The sequence below is a fragment of the Phyllobates terribilis genome, unplaced genomic scaffold (assembly GCF_046119375.1).
Source record: "Phyllobates terribilis strain yellow unplaced genomic scaffold, ASM4611937v1 Scaffold_5__5_contigs__length_657084704, whole genome shotgun sequence".
Taxonomy (NCBI): Eukaryota; Metazoa; Chordata; class Amphibia; order Anura; family Dendrobatidae; genus Phyllobates; species Phyllobates terribilis.
In genome coordinates this window covers 129,133,204-129,155,250 of record NW_027362765.1, presented here as the reverse complement: position 1 = coordinate 129,155,250, position 22,047 = coordinate 129,133,204, and the positions used below count along the sequence as shown (strand labels likewise).

Below are 22,047 nucleotides of genomic sequence, written 5' to 3'. Positions count from 1 at the left end.
TTACTTCCAGTAGACTTTTCAGCAGTCTCATTATAGTTCCAGGCAGGATTACAGTGACAGGTGACACCTCTACAGCAGCTAACACAGGATCCATCAATCACAATAGGTGATGTCACAGCTGCCCTCGATCTCCCTCCACAAGGACCTTTTTGCACACGCTCATTAGACTCCTATATAAGATAGGGTTGAGATCTGTCCATTGTGGCTAATGTACATGTGAAACGGCAAGTATGAGTCTGCAATAGCCTCAGTGTGAAAATTGCAATATTTCTATTTTTCTTTTTAATACAGATCATGATATTAAAAAAAAAGTGTTTAACATAAAAACCCGATTTAAACAGTAAGTCATTTTCCGATGACACTTTAGTGTGCACATAAAATAAATGTTTTCTAATCCTAATTGAAGTCTTACTTCATACATTCCAACTGTGAAACCCTGGAATTCCTTTCCATCAGATTGCATCCAAATACACATTTGGGAGGTAGCGTGAGCCCAGAAGAGCCTTGAAGGGGCATAGTTAGAGGGAAATATTTTGGCACCAACCTGTTTGCTTCCAGTAGGCTCACTTGTCCACCTGGTTGCCTTGTACATTTGGCTTCCTTGCTGGGTGACCGTTGTTTGAGTACATGTCTTGATGTGCTCAAAAAATTTTCTATTTGCTATAAAGGGAGCTGCCTCTCTGTGCTGCACAGGCTTGCTATAGGATCTTCCCACTTTAGCAGCAGAAAACCTTAGGTAGATTTATGCTGTGTCGTGTCTATGAGAGGAGGTATAATGGATCCGCAGCACAGCAAGCACATGTAGGCTAATGTCAGGTACCGGTCAAATGGCAGATCTGCACGTAGTCCCCATACTCTGCAATAACTGAACCATTGGGATCCCAGGCCTGTATAAATGAACACACCTAGGCACGTCCAGCTATCACAACAGAGGAAGCCGCTCTGGAATGAACGCTTTCTAACACGTCCATTGGCCTGGTGCCTGGGATGTTACACTGGAATGTGGCGCTTGTGGGGAAACTGCACCGGTGTGGTCTTTACTTGCCAAATCTGAGGTCACCCGTTCCAGGACATTACAGGCCAACGGTCGCCTGCACAAAAGAATACACTGGCCCACATTCAGGGCTTTTATCTACGTAAATCTTCAATAATTGTTTCTGAACAGTTTTGCAACTTTCAAATCTACTTTGCATATAAATTCCTCACTATATTCTACACCTGCTTGCTGGTGGTTAAACAGACCTAAAACTTCTCACAGCTGTGGATTTGTTACACTTGTTTCCACTCTGTACAACATTATGTGAGGCGAGCACATGGTCAGCCCTAATGTCACCTGTACTGTGAAACCAGCCACGAGTCCATATCTGTACTAGTTACCAGATTCTGAAAGTATACGATCACTGACCGCAAGCAGACGTCTTGGAAATGGTGAAGAATTAGAAAGAAAACTATATTTGAAGGTAGTCGTTGCAATTTATCCTGCAGTGGAAGATCTTTATATTTCTATGACTAAAGACCCCCATTCAGTGTCTGAGGACGCATGCTGCCATGAGGCGTTACCACAGGAATCACATAGTAGGTGCATGCTGCCATGAGGTGTTACCACAGGACTCGCATAGTAGGTACATGCTGCCATGAGGTGTTACCACAGGACTCGCATAGTAGGTGCATGCTGCCATGATGTGTTACCACAGGACTCACATAGTAGATGAATGCTGCCATGGGGTGTTACCACAGGACTCGCATAGTAGGTGCATGCTGCCATGAGGTGTTACCACAGGACTCGCGTAGTAGATGACTGCTGCCATGATGTGTTACCACAGGACTAGCATAGTAGGTGCATGCTGCCATGAGGTGTTACCACAGGACTAGCATAGTAGGTGCATGCTGCCATGAGGTGTTACCACAGGACTAGCATAGTAGGTGCATGCTGCCATGAGGTGTTACCACAGGACTAGCATAGTAGGTGCATGCTGCCATGAGGTGTTACCACAGGACTCGCATAGTAGGTGCATGCTGCCATGAGGTGTTACCACAGGACTCGTGTAGTAGATGAATGCTGCCATGGGGTGTTACCACAGGACTCGCATAGTAGGTGCATGCTGCCATGAGGTGTTACCACAGGACTCGCGTAGTAGATGAATGCTGCCATGATGTTACCACAGGACTCGCATAGTAGGTGCATGCTGCCATGATGTGTTACCACAGGACTCGCATAGTAGGTGCATGCTGCCATGATGTGTTACCACAGGACTCGCATAGTAGGTGCATGCTGCCATTAGGTGTTACCACAGGACTCGCATAGTAGGTGCATGCTGCCATTAGGTGTTACCACAGGACTCGCGTAGTAGATGAATGCTGCCATGAGGTGTTACCATAGGATACACATTGCCATGAGGTGTTACCACAGGACTCGCATAGTAGGTGCATGCTGCCATGAGGTGTTACCACAGGACTCGCGTAGTAGATGAATGCTGCCATGGGGTGTTACCACAGGACTCGCATAGTAGGTGCATGCTGCCATGAGGTGTTACCACAGGACTCGCGTAGTAGATGAATGCTGCCATGGGGTGTTACCACAGGACTCGCATAGTAGGTGCATGCTGCCATGAGGTGTTACCACAGGACTCGCGTAGTAGATGAATGCTGCCATGATGTGTTACCACAGGACTCACATAGTAGATGAATGCTGCCATGAGCTGTTACCATAGGGATACACATTGCCATGATGTGTTACTACAGGATACAAATTGCCATTAGGTGTTACTATAGCATACACATAGGTGCATGCTGCCATGAAGTGTTACCATAGGGATACACATTGCCATGAGGTGTTACCACAGGATACACATAGTAGCTGCATGCTGCCATGAGGTGTTACCGCAGGATAAACATAGATGCGTGCTGCCATGAAGTGTTACCATAGGGATACACATTGCCATGAGGTGTTACCACAGGATACACATAGTAGCTGCATGCTGCCATGAGGTGTTACCGCAGGATAAACATAGATGCGTGCTGCCATGAGGTGTTACCATAGGGATACACTTTGCCATGAGGTGTTACCGCAGGATACACATAGGTGCATGCTGTCATGCCATGAGCACTAATATGGTGGTGTTGAGTACTGGGCAGAGCATGCTGGGAGTTGTAGTTGTGAGACGTGGAGTGCGGCCGGTTCCTGCGGTGCCACGTGCCGCTCTGCAGGTCTCTTCTTGGGGAGGTCGCTCTCTGACAGATAGCAGTAAGTGATAGAAGACGTCCTGCCGCCTGCGCTGCAGACAAGAGAAGTGCGGCAACAATGACACCAAGCTGAGCGATTCCTCTGCTCATGATCTCACTGCATTACACACTAATGACCAGGGCAGATAGTAGGGGCACAGATCTCGCCATCCCAGGGTGGGCATTCAGCACGTGATCTGGTAGCTCGGGGTTTAGAGTTTTCTAGTTCAGTTTTATGGCATAGACAGTATAGTAAGAATACAATCTACTTCTCACAGCTGAGGGTTTGTTACCATTGTATCCAATCTAGGTAATGTGCTGTGAGCTAAGTGCATCAACAGCACAAATCAGGCACCTGTTTGCTACAATGTGTCAGTGCAGCTAAAATGTACCAGTCTGGTGGGTCTAGGCTGGATACAAATGTAGCAAACCCTCAGCTGTGAAATGTGATCAATCTGAGATTTTCAGCCCTAAGTTTAAATTTTGATGTTGTTCTTGGGGAGGATGCGGCACTGGGTTTGGAGGGGATTACTAGCTAGCACGACCATCTTGTGAAGTCTTTACCAGCTGTACATGGACAGAGCTGTGATTAAAGGGGTTGTCTTATAAAAGGGAGCCCTCTCTATATGAAGCCAAATAGAAAGAGCCCCTCTCCCAGGGAACACCTTTATCCACTTTTTAAAGGAATTCAGTAATTGTGCAGCTCGTAGAAAGGTAACCCCCCTGATGACCAAAGGGGTCAGGGCACTGTACTGATCTCCATGACCCCCTAATGTTGGTGATCTATGGATAGGACATGACTTCTATTAACTTTTGGTTGAGTTCCCCTTTAATTTTTGTTTCTTCCCTGTACAGACAGTGGCCGCTTTTGCTGTCTCCGCTGTGGCATCGCAGTGGGAGAGAACAGGGAAACCATTCAACCCTCTTCTTGGAGAAACATATGAATTAATAAGGTGAGTGTGCGGGATTGGGGGAGCTCAGTAGAAGACCCCGACCCCATCTGACCACTGCTTCATCTCTTCTAGGGAAGACTTGGGGTTCCGATTCATCTCCGAACAAGTCAGCCACCACCCACCCATTAGTGCCTTTCACGCCGAGGGACTGAACAAAGACTTCATCTTCCAGGGCTCCATCTATCCTAAATTGAAGTTCTGGGGGAAGAGTGTGGAAGCCGAACCCCGAGGGACGATCACCTTAGAGCTACTCAAGTGAGCTAAGGAGAGGGTCTTGGGTGTGGGGTAGACTCCTACATCATCTCTACAGTGTGAGGACCTCCAGTCAGACCGCTCCCGATATCTCCGCTTTCTGGGGTCTTGTGATGTGGAAATTCTAGGCAAAAAATCATGCCAACCATATTGTCTGTCACCAGCCTTCTCAGAATCAGTACATCTTTTTGGGTTGTTCTTGTACACTTACAAGTTCTTTAGTGCTTTTACAGTTTTTACACATTCTTTTTGTTCCGAACTGCACATACACATAGGGGGGTCCGGCCCCCAGGAGTGCAGCTTTTCTTCTTCTAATCTGTCTATGAACGTCTTCCTATCGGATCAATCCCGTTTGCTTAGATATATTGTAAATCCATAGTATTATTCACAGCAGGCGCTGAGTTCCCTTACAAGCCTCCAGCATGTACGGTAACCGCTCACGATGATTTGTTAAATCAATATGGCGCCATTATTGTGCGCTTTTCTTTCTATTTTCTGTTATTTATCTTTCTTTATAGACAAATTCCAGATTTCTTTAACACTTGGTTTACCATGGAGATACAATAAAGGGATATTCCAGTTTGAACAAATGACCTCCTATCCACTGAATTGGTATAACTTTTAGATTGTAGTGTGTCTGTCCACTGATTGCCAAAATGAAGGTCGCAGGTCCTTCCCTCACCTCTAATTCAAGACCATACACCCTGCCACTCGTTTCCGAGCCCATTGCAATACATACAGGTTAGATGGCAGTCGGCCATTTGTTCCTCTGACACACATTTCGGCCGTCTCTCCCATACACAGGAGCGCTCGCTCTGCTGAGTGCTCCTGTGTTCTCCATGAGAGTGCCGCTGCCAGTCATGTCCAACGGAGGCTTATGTCAAGAAGAACAAAAGGATCGGCAGTAGGAAATTGGTGATGGCGAATCCTTATCTCCCCTTGCAATCAATAGTCCAGGGCCCCCATAATGTTATCAGCACATTCAGTTGACATCAGTCTAATATGTATGGGGCCTTAAGATCGCTGAGCAGAGCATTATGGCCCCTTTTAATTTAAGACTCAATGGGGTTTCTGAAGTTGGATCCCTAGTAATCATTAAAGGGGTATTCCCATCTCTCAAGATCCTCTCCCAATATGTAGTAGGTGTAATAATAATAATATTAGCAAATACCTCCAATTAGAAATATAGTATAGTTCTTCTGATTCGCTATGTCGCTTAACCCATGTGCAGGGCATTGCAGTAGCTTAGGTGTCCATGGCTATGACCACTCATATGGTGAAAGGTAATTGCTAGTGGTCGTAAGCATGGATACCTAAGCTACGGCAATGCCCTGTACATTGGGTAAGCGACATATGTTAACAGGAGAACTATACTACATTTCTAATTGGAGGAATTTGCTAATATTATTACATCTACTTATTGGGATAGGTTTTTGAGATGGGAATATCCCTTTAAAGGGGTTTTCGTGGCTGAACATACATTTTTGCAACAATTCTATCAGGCTGCAGATCGTCAAATCCAGACCGTGTGCAGTATGTACACTGTCAGGATTCCCATCTATTGCCAACTTAAGCAGTCACCATGTGATCGCAGGTATACGATTCGGCTGCTTGCAGTCTCGTGCCGACTTGTAACTTTTCCGGCTTCTCTCAAAGTTTTGAGAGAAGTGAATAAACGATGCGACTTTCATACTCGAGCTGGCAATAGAGAGGAATCCTGACAATGAGCATATTGCACAGTGTCGGGATTCAGCAATCTGCAGTCATATAAAGTGACCAAACAAAATTATGTTAAGACTGGAGAGCCCGTATAAGCGATGGCATGTCCTACCAATATGCCTTTAGTTACTAAGATGGGAATATTCCTTTAATGATCTGGCCGCTGTTTTGGCAGTTATTAGGTAAAGGCGTATAATGTGGGCACCGACATTGGCTGGTAAATGGCACATTGGTGTCCATACCAGATCACATATGTTGGTTTGCTAAATAATCATGTCAAAAGATCACATTAGTGGCAACTTTGTATCTGAGACCTTATTAAAGCACCAAACGTTCTTGGCCCAAGTGAAAAGTCTTGACTTCTGATGAGTGTTTGTGCTACCTCCAGGCACAAAGATGTCTACACATGGACGAACCCCACCTGCTGTGTACACAACGTCATCATCGGGAAGCTGTGGATAGAGCAGTATGGCACGGTGGAGATCATAAACCACAGGTAACACGCTGTATGCCTGCAGACAATAAATCACAGTGACTAAAAGCCATACATATATTCTATGCGCCTTATAACAACAGATACTTAACTAATTGCTACTGAGCTGCAATGCCAGACACAACCCATAGACAAAGAGTGGCGCTATTGTTTTGGTAAAAGAAAAATCTAATTTTATGTCTAATATTTAATGTTTTTTTTTTCCAGCACTGGTGAGAAGTGTGTCCTGAACTTCAAGCCCTGTGGCCTATTTGGGAAGGAACTGCACAGAGTAGAAGGTTATATTCAGGATAAGAAGTAAGTGGCAAGTCTTTTTCTGTGACTTAAGATTGGTAGAGACAACCTGACAAAAATGTGACTCTTTAAAGTAGCCACATAAAGGAGAGGTGGTATTTGTGTGTGGCCCTCTCCACAGAAGTCATTGGCAATAAGGGAAATTTTGGTTTTTTTTGGCCACCTCTCCTTGGTTAGATAGAATGCTGAAACCGCCAGAGAAAGAGGGTGGAAAGCCCCAGGGCATATGTCCCATGTCCACTCCTACAATCCAGGCACGGCCTTGCATCGGGCATACAGATTCTCCCTAGGATTTACCTGTTGATCTTGCTTTCTTCCCATTATATTATAATATAATATATATATATATCAGTACGATGACTCAGTGTTTAGCACTGCAGTCTTGCTGCGCCTAAGGTCCTAGGTTCAAATCCCACCAAGGACAACATCTGCAAGGAGTTTGTATGTTCTCCCTGTGTTTGCGTGGGTTTCCTCCGGGTTCGCCTGTACCCTCCCACACTCCAAAGACATACTGATAGGGAATCTAGATTGTGAGCCCCGATGGGGACATTAATGGCTCTATATAAGTGAGCAAACCTAAAGCGAAGATGCAGTTTAAAGCATGTGGGTGGTGGGGGCTAAGCAACAGCCGGAGACTTCACTTCTCTGTGATCTAATGGGTGCAGAACTAAATTGTGGTCTATACTGAAGTGGATAGATAGCAAGTATAGCACAGATTGGTGCTCGGCCAAACAATAGGGCCGATTGCATAAGAAATTAATGAAACAATCAGTATCTGAGCAGAGACTGGAGAACATGGAGAAAAGCAACTCACATACTATATGTACTACATGTTACCCCTAGAATTCTAATGGCACTGTGCCATCTTCTGTCCCTAGGCCGTATGCCATGTGTTGTGCCATCACACACTATGGATACACTTGCTGCCCCTTAACAAATGTCTTTTCTTTCACGGGACCACCCCGTGCTGTCCATGCATCTGCTCCTGGCTGTTTATTTCTGAGCACAGTCTGGATGAGAAGCAGCTTTCCCGGCTCAGAGACTCTATCTTCCAGGTTGATTTATGCCAGTGTACATACAACGCTCTCCAGACACCCCCAGTATATTGCAGCCATAACTGAATTAATTGGTGCAGTATGGACTTTTCCTCTCTAGAGCCATCTCTTCAGTCTGTCTAAAAGCCGAAATGGACCCTTAGGAGCCTCAAGCTGTAGCAGTTTCGGAGCTCTGCACAGATAACACGGGCTTTCATACCAGAAACTTCACTAGTATTTCACAGCACGTTTGGTCCAGATGGTGCTATTTGGTTCACAGGACCTAATCCAGTGGCCGCATCGGTAATCTGTGGCCGTCAGACGGGAACACTGAGAGCTGCCTCTTACCTGACTGCCTCCTCATCTCCTCTGTTCATTAGCCACCCTGGCGCGACGTCCTCATTGCTGCGTGATGCACATGTGATGACGTGCCAGGGTGATTAATCAAAAGAAGATCGGTTGATGCCAGCAGGTAAAGGGCAGACATCATCACGGTCCTCATTGCAGCTACATTTTCTACCAGTATGTCTTTGGAACGTGATAAGACACCCGGAGTACTTGGGCCCAACTATTTTCCTCCTCCTTACTTTACACTGTTGCTGCTTATATTGGTTGCTGTGTTTAGGGTACAAGCTCGGCACAATCGAACCAGATATTTTTACTCTTTTGTGAATTGTGATTGGTTTTCTACATTTTTTTTTCCTCGTAGTAAAAAGAAGCTTTGTATGATCTATGGGAAATGGACTGAGTGTTTGTGGAGTGTAGATCCCGCTACATATGAAGCATATAAAAAGTCGGAGAAGAAAGGAGGCGAACAGAAGAAAAATAAACAGGCAAGTGGTTTAAGCACCTAATTGCCTATTCCGATGCTCTAAGGCCTCCATTATCTGGCCTCCTTTCTTTGCGAGAGGTAAAGCCAAGGGTGCAAGGCTGAGGTCTGATATTTTGATCCAGTGGAAAATAGTTAGAGCTCTACAAACATCAAGACATATTACCTCAAGTGTGGTCCTTCACTTTCTTAACCTTGTCACATGTCTCTCCTGTCTCCAGAATGAGGAATCTGTGACCCCCGAAACTGATGACGCGGATGATATGCCAGATGTCCAGGAGACTGTGCAGGTCATAGCTGGCAGTAAACTTCTCTGGAGGATCAGCAGTCGACCCTCAAACTCTTCCCAGGTGAGCACAATATTCATAGGTCCTGAGTCATTTGTAAGATGGACTGCTATTATGTAAATATATATCATATCATGTATTATACTCGAGAGCTTCGCTCACTATTCTGCTGGTGCAGTCACTGTGTACATACATTACTTATCCTGTACTGATCCTGAGTTACATCCTGTATTATTCTCCAGAGCTGCACTCACTATTCTGCTGGTGGAGTCACTGTGTACATACATTACATTACTTATCCTGTACTGATCCTGAGTTACATCCTGTATTATTCTCCAGAGCTGCACTCACTATTCTGCTGGTGCAGTCACTGTGTACATACATTACATTACTAATCTTGTACTGATCCTGAGTTACATCCTGTATTATACTCCAGAGCTGCACTCACTATTCTGCTGGTGGAGTCACTGTGTACATACATTACATTACTTATCCTGCACTGATACTGAGTTATATCCTGTAGATCTTTTATTATAAAAATGAAAAACATAACAATAATAATAACAGAAACATAACAAAATTAATAACCAGAAAATAAACAGTGTAATGAAACTGGTCCAGCCGCTCCCTCTCTCCTCACACACATATTATAGATATATACACAATAATAACTACCTACACCATGACATCTGGTCCGGTTACCAAACAAATAATAACAATATAATAAACAATAACCGACAAATTATATACAAACTAATATATACTTTTTTTTTTTTTTTTTTTAATAAAATAAATACTAACTATACAAATATATACAAGACAAAACAAAACACCCCACACTCAAGCCCACACGTCCCTCCCCGGCACTGACCTGAGAGCTGGTCCTGCGCCTCATGCCTCAGTCCATGTCCAACGTCCATAGGCCAGATCAGGCAGTGCCAGTTTTTCACCCAAATAACCAGTGTCCCACAAGATGAACCCACCTCCCCCCTTTTCCCTCCACCCAACCTAACACCTACACCCAAACCCATATATACAATATATACAGAAACAAACAATACAATAACCACAACTGACAAAGCCCAAGTTCGGCGCCTGCAGCCCTACATCACTGTCTACTGATCAATAAAACAAAAATCTATGGTGTCAGCAGCAACCCACCACCAGGAGAGGAGATGACCAGACTAGGGCACACTAAAAGAAAAGCCCCTCCAGAGGAGAGCGGCCCTCCGTGTACCCAGTCTCTCATACTCCAGAGAACGCACCTTCACCAGGTCACCGAGTATGGTCCTAAACACATCGTCCACTGGGAGGATTTTCCGCTGCGTCGATACTAAGCACCGTGCGTTCCACGTGTGATACCTAACCACTGCGCTAACTAGAAATAAGGTGCAGCGGTCCCGACCACCCAGGTCCCCGAATGCTCCATAGGCCCATTCCGCATAAGAGAGACCGGCCAGCCGGGGCCAGCCAATGGAGGCGCCCACCCTGTTGTACACCTCTGTGTTAAAGGGACAATGAAGCAGGAAGTGGTCCATGCTTTCAAGCATGGTACCACAATGCTCCCGAGGACAGTTCCTGTCCTCAGAGCTCCTACACTTCAGATTGTCCCTCACACAGAGTTTCCCATGGAAGCAGCGCCAAGTCCCAAACCTTCGTGGGGATCCTGATAGAATTCAAAAGATGCAGACCCACCCCAAGATCCCGACTTGGGCAATCCCTGAGCGCCAGAGGCCTCTGAAAATGGGTCAACAGAACCCTTTTGTCAAGGAGCTTCCTTGGCAGAGTCCTGACCTCCCACATTCCCAGACCCCACCGGCGAATTACCTTCAGAACCACGGTAGCGTAAGCCGGGAGATGTCCATGCGGTGTGCGGAGATCCTTCACTTGCCCTCCTGTCTCCCATTCCTGGAAGAAAGGCTGAAACCATCCCTTACAGGAGAATACCCACGGAGGAGCCCTCTCTTTCCAGAGGTTTGCAATATTGATCTTAATGAAGGTATTCACAAGGAATACCACAGGGTTGACCATACCCAACCCTCCTAGTCTCCTCGTACGGTAAGTAACCTCCCTCTTGACCAGGTTCAGTCTATTCCCCCATAACAGTTGGAAGAACAAACTGTAGACCCGAGTCCAGAGAGGCTCTGGCAAGATGCACACACTGCCCAGATAGATCAGCAAAGGGAACAGGTAAGTTTTGATCAGGTTTACCCTTTCCCTTAGGGTCAAAGACCAACCCTTCCATTGGTTCACCTTCTGAGTGGCGATCTCTAGCCTGCTGTCCCAATTTTGTTTGGGGTAATCCCCCTGGCCAAATTCGATGCCAAGAACTTTGGGTTCTGGAAGGGTGTCCGGGAGGTCAAAACCAGGATCTCCTCCTCCCAGCCAGAGACTCTCACACTTATCCCGGTTGATCTTAGACCCGGATGCCTCCGAGTAGCGATTTACCTCTGACATCAGCCATTCTGCCTCCCCATCAGAGGAAACAAAAACGGTGACGTCATCGGCATACGCCACCACTCTCAGAGTGGCTTCCGGTGCTGCCCGGTCCATCCCGATCCCAGCCAACGGTCCACGCTCCACCCTCCTAAGAAGTGGGTCAATCGCAAACACGTACAGTAGCGGGCTCAAGGGACAACCCTGGCGAACACCACACCCAACCTCAAAAGAGCTGCCAATCCAACCGTTCACAAGCGGGAAACTCTCTGCCCCAGCGTACAAGGTCTTAAGCCAATCAACAAAGCCCCCCGGCAGGCCATATCTCAGAAGGACAGACCAGAGGTACTCATGATTAACCCGATCAAACGCTTTTGCCTGGTCCAATGACAGCATGTACCCCTTCCAGTGACCAGCCCTACCCTGCTCCACCGCCTCTCGGACACAGAGTACAGCACTAATTGTACTGCGGCCCGGAACAGAGCAATGCTGGGCCCCGAAAGGAGCTGGGGTGCAAATTTCACCAGCCGATTAAACAGCACCTTTGCCAAAACCTTCCTGTCTGCATTGAGAAGCGCTATGGGACGCCACTTCTCAATGCAAGATGGGTCCTTACCCTTTGACAAGATGATCAGGGCAGACCTCCTCATTGACTTTGGCAGAGTGCCCGAGGAAAGACACTCATCGAATAACTTAGTCAGGAGGGGAACCAAGGCGTCCTGAAAGGTCTTATAGAATTCAGATGTTAAGCCATCTGGACCGGGAGATTTCTTTAGGGCAAGCCCTTCAATCGCCAACTTAACTTCCTCTTCCCTGATCATCTCTGTCAAAACACCAAGAGAGGGGTCTACCCCTGGTTCGGGGACGGCTTCAGCCAGAAAAGCCGACATCTCATCCCAATCCAGATCCCTCTTCCCCAAGAGGTGCGAGTAGAAGGATCTGATGACCTCCAGGATCCCTGATCTGGATCTTTTCAGGGACCCCGCAGTGTCAACCAGTCCTGTAACAACTTTACTATTCACTGACATCTTGCAGTTTCTGTAAGGGTCGGGCGAGCGGTACTTCCCGTAATCCCTCTCAAAAACCAGAGATGCTTGTCTATCATACTGACACCTCATTAGCAAAGATTTCACTCTGGAGATCTCCTCGCGGCTACCTCCAGTTGAGACAAGATGCTCGAGTTTCCTCCTCAGGCCCTGATACAGGCGATACCTGTCCAGGCTCCTGAGGCTCGAGAGCTGGCGGAAGAATCTCGCTACCCTTTTCTTAAACATCTCCCACCACTCTGACTTACTACTACAAAAATCCAGTAAGGGTACCTGGCTCTGAAGAAAATCCTCAAAGGACTGTCTTTTTCCCCTCCCCCATGACAGCACACCTTGAGAGAGAGGATCCGCCCCACCAAGGACAGGAAACCGTCTGAAATAAAAGGGCGGTACCTCTCCCTCGCTTCAGTTGGTTTCCTGTCCTTGATGGGGAACCTGTCTGGAAAGGACCAGTATTCCATGCCCAGGCCAGGGGGTTCCATCTTTCGGCATGGAATTTGAGAGGTCGCTATTGAGTAGCAAGGGGTTTTCACCAGGCTTAGTTTCTACTTTATTGGGGAGCAGAAAACCGATTACAACTAAGATTTATAGCAGGGTTTGGGGTAAATTCCTAGAGTTTATAGATATTCCGCTATCGAGCAAACCTCCGATCAGAGGGATCCTGGAATTTCTGCAAAAGGGGCGGGACCTGGGTCTATCTACAGGGACCCTTAAGGTTCAAGTTTCAGCTTTGGGAGCACTCTACAATTGTAATCTGGCTGGGAATAGGTGGATCTCGAGGTTTATCAAGTCCTGTGCCAGAGCTGGTCCGGTTAGGTCCATGGGTGTTCCTCCTTGGGACCTGAATTTAGTCTTGAACGCTCTTACTAGTGAACCATTCGAACCCCTACACAAGGTTTCTCCAAAAATTCTCACCCTTAAGACCATCCTTCTAGTGGCCTTAACATCAGCCCGTAGGGTGGGGGATCTGCAGGCCCTCTCGGTTAATCCTCCTTACACACAAATCTTTGAGGATAGGGTCACCTTGCGGCCAGATCCAGCATACCTTCCCAAGGTGGTATCTAGATTTCACCGTAGTCAGGAGATTGTGCTACCCTCGTTCTGCAGCAATCCCAAGAACCCAGGGGAAGTCAGGTTCCATAGCCTAGATGTTAGGAGGTCCCTGCTACAGTACATTCACATGACTAGTCTGTGGAGGAAAGACTGTTCTCTGTTCCTGGCCTTTCAAGGGTGTAGGAAAGGTCATGGGGTGTCCAAGGGTACCATCTCTAGGTGGCTCAGGGAGGCCATTTGCTTAGCCTATACGTCCACAGGGGTTCCAGCCCCGGACAATGTGAGGGCTCATTCCACCAGAGCCGTTGCAACCTCCTGGGCAGAGAGAGCAGACGTATCGATCGAGCAGATATGTAGGGCTGCTACTTGGTCTACACCATCCACCTTCTTTAAGCACTATCGGTTGGATCTATCCTCTTCTGATCTCACCTTTGGGAGAAGGGTACTTCAGGCGGTGGTCCCTCCCTAGGGTGCTCATAAATTCTCCAAAATTCTCTCAAGGTGTGCTGTCATGGGGGAGGGGAAAACACCAAGGTTACTTACCGGTAGCCGGTTTTTCCTGAGCCCATGACAGCACCCGTAGTTTCCCCCCCTTATTTTTTCTATGTTTCTCACACCCTGGTGTGCACTGTGTGGGGTGGTGTGTATATGTATATTGTGGTGTTGGTTATGTGCCTAACCTGTTTAGGGAGGTCCTCTCAATGCTCTGTAAACAACTGAAGCGAGGGAGAGGTACCGCCCTTTTATTTCAGACGGTTTCCTGTCCTTGGTGGGGCGGATCCTCTCTCTCAAGGTGTGCTGTCATGGGCTCAGGAAAAACCGGCTACCGGTAAGTAACCTTGGTGTATCTCCACTTCTTCCAAGAGAGACGAATTGAGCCTCCAAAAGCCTCTTCCCATCCGGGGGGTCTCTGTAACATTCAGGGAAAACGAAATCAAACAGTGATCGGAGAACTCCACCTCAACAACAGATACTGCTGAAGAGACGGCTTCCTCCTTTAAATAAAACCTGTCTATCCTGGACCTACAGTTACCTCTATGATAGGTGAACCCCTCGTGGCCTGGGGTGTGCCGGATGTGGACATCCACCAGGCGAGCCTCACTAGCTATATTATTAAGGGCGACGCTATCATAAGTCAGCTTGTCTCTGGAACCTCCTCTATCCCGGGGCCTCGTGACAGTGTTGAAGTCCCCTCCAAAGACGACCTGCCGACTCGTAAAAAGGTAGGGCTTGATCCTCGTAAAGAGACACTTCCGGTCCCACTTAGATTGGGGACCATAAATGTTAATGAGCCGAAGCTCCTGTCCCTTCATGAGGACATCTAATATCAGGCACCTCCCCATTTCTAACTCAATAACCCGTCGGCATTCTACTGGTGCGGTAAAAAGAACCGCCACTCCGCTATACGGCTCGGCCGCAAGAGACCAATAGGAGGGCCCGAGTCTCCACTCCCTCTTAGCTATAAACACCTCTGCCATATTTGGCAGCCTGGTCTCTTGCAAAATGAAAATGTCAGCTTCAACCCGGCTGAGAAAATCAAAGGCCGCAAATCTAGCCATATTTGACTTAATTCTGGCGACATTAATGGACGCCAGCGTCAACGGAGTGGGTACCGCCATCATTGGTGATTGAGTTAGATGGCTTTCTTCTTCCCACTCCCCTTATCCTCTGCCTCAGAGGAGGAATCCTTCCCCCTCTTTAATGATACTGAGGTGTCCATTCCAGCATTTTTCCTTCTTTTCTCGTCCTCGTCTCCGGACTCTGGGCCAGTCCCTCCCCCCAAGGACCTTGCATCCCCAGGAGAAGGAGACTCGGCGCCCCCTGTAAGCTCCGCTGAAGCCGGAACCTCACCCTCAGCCTCCTCCTCAGAGGAAGAGATGTTATCAAGGGCTTGGAACCGGTTAAAGACCAACCAGAGGGGAGTCGGTTTTACCTTCCTTAGGTACCTTAGTCAGAGCGGGAGAAGATGTTTTATCTCCCTTCTTTTTCTTCTTTTTGGTGCCGAGCTTACGCTTGTTCTCTAGCCACCGCTTATTATCCTCATCCATACTTTCATAATGGGAGGATTCTGAAGCAGAGGCAGTTTCCTCCCTGTGGATCCTCCTGACCTCCTCATCCAACTCATCATCCCTCGGGGCCTCAGCAGCAAGACTGGCATCCAGGACAGGGGCCGCCCCGGTAGTCTGGGGCTCGCCCCGCTCCCTCTCCTGTCTGCGCTTGTCTAGACGCCTCAGCTGGGCAGGCGTCTTTTTATTGCTTTTCTTCCCTGGCCCCTCAGCTCCCCCACCCCTGCTAGTCCCCTCCCCAGCAGAATCGGCCTCACGGCTTAATCCCACCGGGGTCTCAACTGCATTAGCAAAGGAGCGAGGACAACGGCTGAATGGGTGACCTAACTCACCACACAGGTGGCACCTAATCTCCACACAAGAGGCGGCAAGATGGCCGATACCCCCACACAACGCGCATTTCTGCACAGTGCAGTTTGCACTGAAGTGTGTGGGGTCGCCGCACCTGTGACAGAGCTTCGGTTGCCCCTGGTAGAAGACCAGGATACGATCCCTACCCAGGAAGGCAGACGATGGAATGTGGGCAACCGTACCACCTGAACGCTTAAGTTTTACCATAAACGTCCAGGCCCCTGACCAGATACCAAACTCGTCGCGGTTTTTCTTTGGCATCTCCACCACCTCTCCATACCGACCAAGCCACGTCATGATGTCATAGCAAGAAAGCGACTCGTTACGAGTCATCACGGTCACTTTCTTGCTCTGGTTTTGGCGAGACACTGCCTGAACGGCAAAGTCTCTCCAGCCGGGCTCATTTTTTGCCAACTCATAATTCGCCCAGAAGAGCTCAAGCCCCTCCGGCCGAACAAAGCTGACATCAAACTCAGGCGTGGAATAGGGATGTATCAAGGCGTAGATGTCAATCGCCTTGAAGCCCATCCTCAGCAGGAGCTCCACAACTTTAGACCTTGGCGGACATGCATCACTGCCCCACCACCGAAGACGGACCACATACCTACGCACACTGCCTGGCCCTGCTGTTGGGAGGGACCACACTGTATCTCCCCCTTTTTGCTCTCGGAAGGCCCCGAGGCCATGCCTCTCTATCCAGAAGGATAGATCAACCTCTCGACCCTCTACCATTAGTGATCTCTCCCCCTTCTTTAGAGCCTCCAGAAGGCGCCGTTGCAACATGCCGTCCCCAAAGCCCGGAGACGAGGAGGATGCCCTATTTGCCCGGAGGTGACACTGGCATAACTCTGGACAGGTGTTGCCACCCCCGGGGGGGGCAACCGGACCAGTGACCACATCAGCCCCAACAGTATCACCATTACCCACCTCCATCTCACCCCCACCAAACCAGCAACCACACCACTAGACAATGAATTATCCTCATTCACCTCCACCACCACATTCATTCCTGCTGGACCAGTAACAATGGTGGATGACCTTTTGACCACCGCATCAGGCACAAGGGGCTCAGTCACCTCCATAGAACTGGAGGCGACCTCACCCCCGGTCTTATGTGTGCCCTCCACATCATCGGTCGGTAATTTCCGCTGTTTGGCATTTGGTATAATGTGCCGCTGATCTTTAGCTGCAGTTAGGCGCCGCTGATCTTTAGCATCAGGATCTTCCGGACCAGCGACACCAACGCAAAATAGCACTTTCGTGGGAGGACCGGAACGCTCAGCCCCAACTGCCCCCTCACACTGCTGCCGCTTCTCAACTAAGTGATCAGCGGCAACAGCATTCAGAGGCGCCGAGGCTACCGGAGCTGCCCCCGACACCGGGCTGCTCCCCCCTCCCACTGAGGAGCACACCACAGCATCGTGACCTGACGGAACGCCCACCGCCGGGCCGCCCTCACTGTCCAGCCTCTCGGCTGATGCACCTCCTGCTGCGTCCCCGCTACTACAAGCAGAGACGGAGCTCTGCGCCTCCCTACCGCGCTCTGTAATCTCCCCGTGCCTTTGCACCGGATCCACAGCAGAACCCGGGCTGGGCTGGGCAACGGGGCTTATACAGCGAGCTGAGCCTGCCACCGACTCAGGGGGTACAGGGAGGGGGGCATATATGTATCTTACCGCTTCCTGCAGCTTTGGCTTGGTCTTCTTTGCCTTTTTGTGGCCCCCAGGTGCCTCTTCTGGTAGATCGTCACCAAGATGGAAGTTTTGGAGGCACACTGGGGACTCCAGGATCTTAATCTCCGCCATTAGCGCCCCTCCCTGGCCGCTGCTGTCACTGTCCTCCCCAGAGCCAGCAGAACTGCGACCGGATGTCACTGTCGCCTGTCCTGCACGTGGCCTGCGGGTGACTTTGCAGGCTGCCAGGTGGGGCTTCCTGCTGGTCATCATCACTCTCATCATCCACCTGGCTCTCAGGCTGCAGCCCCATCTGCCTTTGCTCTCTGGTATCAGCCATTTCTCTGAAGCTTTCTTCATTTATAAGTTTTTCTTTGAATGGACCACTCTGCTCCCTGATGGTGGCTTTCCTTAGTTCCAGCAGGTGAATCTCGCTGGTGAGCCTCTTTACTTCAGCCTGGAGTTTAGCCTTCCTTGGTTTGGAGGCCCCTGCAGCTTTTGCGCTTGTGCAGCGCAGCTCCTCCCGGAGCCTCCTGATGAGCTTACTGGCATCTTCATACTCACGGAGGTGGATCATGACCCGGGAGGCATAGATGGACACAGACTCCCGGGGTCCCTGCAGCGCCCAACCCCCCTCAGGGAGGTCAGCCTCACCTCCGTGAGCACTCAGCTTTCCTCCAGAAGGAGCGCCATCATGCACGCTGCTGTCAGGCGCTCCTTCCTCCATGCTGGAAGCCTTGCGGCTTCTAGGGGTCTCCACAATCCCGGGGGGAGTAGGAACCACATTGCTGCGACTCCTGGTGGAGCGTCTCACCCCCGAGTCCTCTGATGTGCAGGCCGGTTGCTGGTGTCTTCTGCCCCCCGCCGGCCTGGTTCGGGAAGCGGAAGCCTGGGGCTTGGCTCCTTCACTCATACCAGAAACCTTCTCCCACCCTGGCAAAGAGAGAGAGCAGGTCCCCAGGTGGAGAGGTGTTTGTTTCTCAGAGATCAGGAGCTCACAGCAGGATCTGCAGCCACCACACCCGCAATCACCACACTGACTAGCAGCTGATCAGAGCTGCACCCAGTATGCTGCTGGTGCAGTCACTGTGTACATACATTACATTACTTATCCTGCACTGATCCTGAGTTATATCCTGTATTATACTCCAGAGCTGCACTCACTATTCTGCTGGTGGAGTCACTGTGTACATACATTACATTACTTATCCTGTACTGATCCTGAGTTACATCCTGTATTATACTTCAGAGCTGCACTCACTATTCTGCTGGAGGAGTCACTGTGTTTATACATTACATTACTTATCCTTAACTGATCCTGAGTTATATCCTGTATTATACTCCAGAGCTGCACTCACTATTCTGCTGGTGGAGTCACTGTGTACATACATTACATTACTTATCCTGTACTGATCCTGAGTTACATCCTGTATTATACTCCAGAGCTGCACTCACTATTCTGCTGGTTCAGTCACTGTGTACATACATTACATTACTAATCCTGTACTGATCCTGAGTTACATTCTGTATTATACTCCAGAGCTGCACTCACTATTCTAGTGGTGGACTCACAGTGTACATACATTACATTATTTATCCTGTACTGATCCGGAGTTACATCCTGTATTATACTCCAGAGCTGCACTCACTATTCTGCTGGTGCAGTCACTGTGTACATACATTACTGTTCCTGTACTGATCCTGAGTTACATCCTGTATTATACTCCAGAGCTGCACTCACTATTCTGGTGGTGGACTCACAGTGTACATACATTACATTACTTATCCTGCACTGATCCTGAGTAACATCCTGTATTATACCCAGAGCTGCACTCACTATTCTGCTGGTGCAGTCACTGTGTACATACATTACTGTTCCTGTACTGATCCTGAGTTACATCCTGTATTATACTCCAGAGCTGCACTCACTATTCTGGTGGTGGACTCACAGTGTACATACATTACATTATTTATCCTGTACTGATCCTGAGTTACATCCTGTATTATACTCCAGAGCTGCACTCACTATTCTGCTGGTGCAGTCACTGTGTACATACATTACATTACATTACTTATCCTGCACTGATCCTGAGTTACATCCTGTATTATACTCCAGAGCTGCACTCACTATTCTGCTGGTGGAGTCACTGTGTACATACATTACATTACTTATCCTGCACTGATCCTGAGTTACATCCTGTATTATACTCCAGAGCTGCACTCACTATTCTGCTGTTGGAGTCACTGTGTACATACATTACATTACTTATCCTGTACTGATCCTGAGTTACATCCTGTATTATACTCCAGAGCTGCACTCACTATTCTGTTGGTGCAGTCACTGTGTACATACAGTACATGACTTCTCCTGCCTTACATCCTGTATTATACTCCCGAGCAGCATTCACTTTTCACTTTGTCCATACATTACTTATCGTGAAATAAACATGTCTGCATTACACTCCAGAGCTTCACTCCGTATTCTGCTGGTTATTACTGGAAACGGTCAACCATTTCAGACACAACTCTTATAGCTTAGATTTTCTCGTATATTGTTGTTGATTCTTCCCACAGAAGATGACACTTGAATGCAAAGCCTTCACGCAAGTTCTGGTCCCTGAATCAGCAGGGAATGCTGGGAGATTTTAGCTCTGAAGGCTCCCAATACAGCTGCAGTTATAAAAGCTGTAACTTGGGCACAGTGTAGTTTGTTTTCTCAATATAACCTTGAAGGCCTCTCGTGACTGTCATGGTCCTTGATTTTGTAACATCTACATCATGTGTCTTGTATTGGTCTGACCTCTCTCATCATTGCTCTGGTAGTCTAACTTTTGGATTTTCATCTCCCTAGATGTACAACTTCACCAATTTTGCCGTGGCCCTCAACGAGCTAGACAAAGACATGGAGTCCATATTGGCCCCTACTGACTGTCGTTTAAGACCCGATATCAGGTCCATGGAGAATGGAGATCTAGGTAAACACTGCAGTCTGCCATCATTCCATGTCACGTCCGATTCCTGCTGCCTTCCTATTCGCCACCATTGGGGAACTTCTTACAATCGCTGCTCTATTTCAGATGTGGCCAGTAAAGAAAAAGAAAGATTAGAAGAGAAGCAGAGGGCGTCCCGGAGGGAGCGAGCGAAGACCGGCGAGGAGTGGAGGACAAGGTAGTGGATCATGAAAGGTTGTGCATGGGTGCTGGCTTATTTAAAGGGGGAAGAAAAGGTGTTACAGGACGCTCACGTCACAGCAGACACCTTGTAATTCACTTCATGTTGGAACTTGGCAATGCTGATGGAATGTGGATGTGTTCTTAGGGATTTATTCTCCGCCACCTCATTATCTCGTCTTCTCATGTTTCTTTCGCTCTCCTTTTCACATCGCACTCTCAAATTTCTCAAAAAAAAAGCTAAGTATACATTAATACAACCTCTGGGCCCCTCTGTCGCCATATTGTTTCTTCTTTGGTTAGTGATATTACTCTGTATTCTTTCCCCTGGTCATCCCATCATCGTGTACATATCGTCTTCTGCATGTAATATCCTCCCCTACATCCTGACCCCATTATTGGTCTACAATCTCACTCCTCTCTGCTATCTGAGTCATATTGCCCTCCATGTTATTATTTGACCTCATCTCATTCATGTCCTTTTCTTTGCAGATCACGTCATTGTCCCATCTAATGAATATCAGTCTCTACTCGCTCATGTGCTTTCATCTCTAGAACCATCTTGTTGTCTTCATTTTCTCATTCACATTTGTCACTGTACGTCACTGAGCCTCATGTCCCTCTCCCGCTCTTTCTCTATTCTGCTCCTTTCTTCCTCGTTCCTACTTTATTTGTTTCACTTTTTTTTCCTTTGTCCTCTTCTTGGTTTGTGCTCTTCTTCATCTTCTTGTCTTCCACTTTCTCTCTACTGCTTTCCATTGTTTATCCTTCTCCTCTTACCCTTTTTGCTGGCTACTGTACTTGCTCTTGTCCCTCTTCTCTCCTGCCTTGCCTTCATTTTCTCTTTTTTTTCCCTTTGTAAACTTTTTCCTTTCCTCTTTTCTATATTTTTTCTCTCTGCTGCCTTCCTCTTTTCCCTTTTCTTTTCCTGTTTGTTTTCCTAACTTCTTTCTCTCCCCCCCCATTTTCTTGCTTTTTCTGTCTCTTGCTCTCCTGACTTCCAGGCTTTGTCTGTCTCTCCTACTCTTTCTTTCCTTTCTTCTCTCCCCTGCCTTCCTTTCTCTTGCTTTTTCTTTTACTTCTTAGTATCCCCCTCCCTCCAATCTCTCCTTTATTTTCCTGTCTTTTGCCTCCCCCTCCTTTTCCCCCCTTCATTGTTTCCCATTCCT

General features: G+C 48.0%; 1 protein-coding gene across 2 annotated transcripts in view; it reads left to right on the top strand.

The window, feature by feature from the left end:
• The window catches only part of OSBPL2 (oxysterol binding protein like 2), a 104,441-nt gene that overhangs the window by 73,913 nt on the left and 8,481 nt on the right, over positions 1-22,047 (top strand). For both annotated transcript variants that reach the window (XM_073682993.1, XM_073682994.1), the window contains exons 6-13: positions 4,078-4,175; positions 4,248-4,430; positions 6,535-6,642; positions 6,847-6,936; positions 8,677-8,800; positions 9,018-9,146; positions 20,560-20,683; positions 20,786-20,876. In XM_073682993.1, the coding sequence (XP_073539094.1) occupies positions 4,078-4,175; positions 4,248-4,430; positions 6,535-6,642; positions 6,847-6,936; positions 8,677-8,800; positions 9,018-9,146; positions 20,560-20,683; positions 20,786-20,876 (947 nt within the window). The remainder of the gene's footprint in view (positions 1-4,077; positions 4,176-4,247; positions 4,431-6,534; positions 6,643-6,846; positions 6,937-8,676; positions 8,801-9,017; positions 9,147-20,559; positions 20,684-20,785; positions 20,877-22,047) is intronic.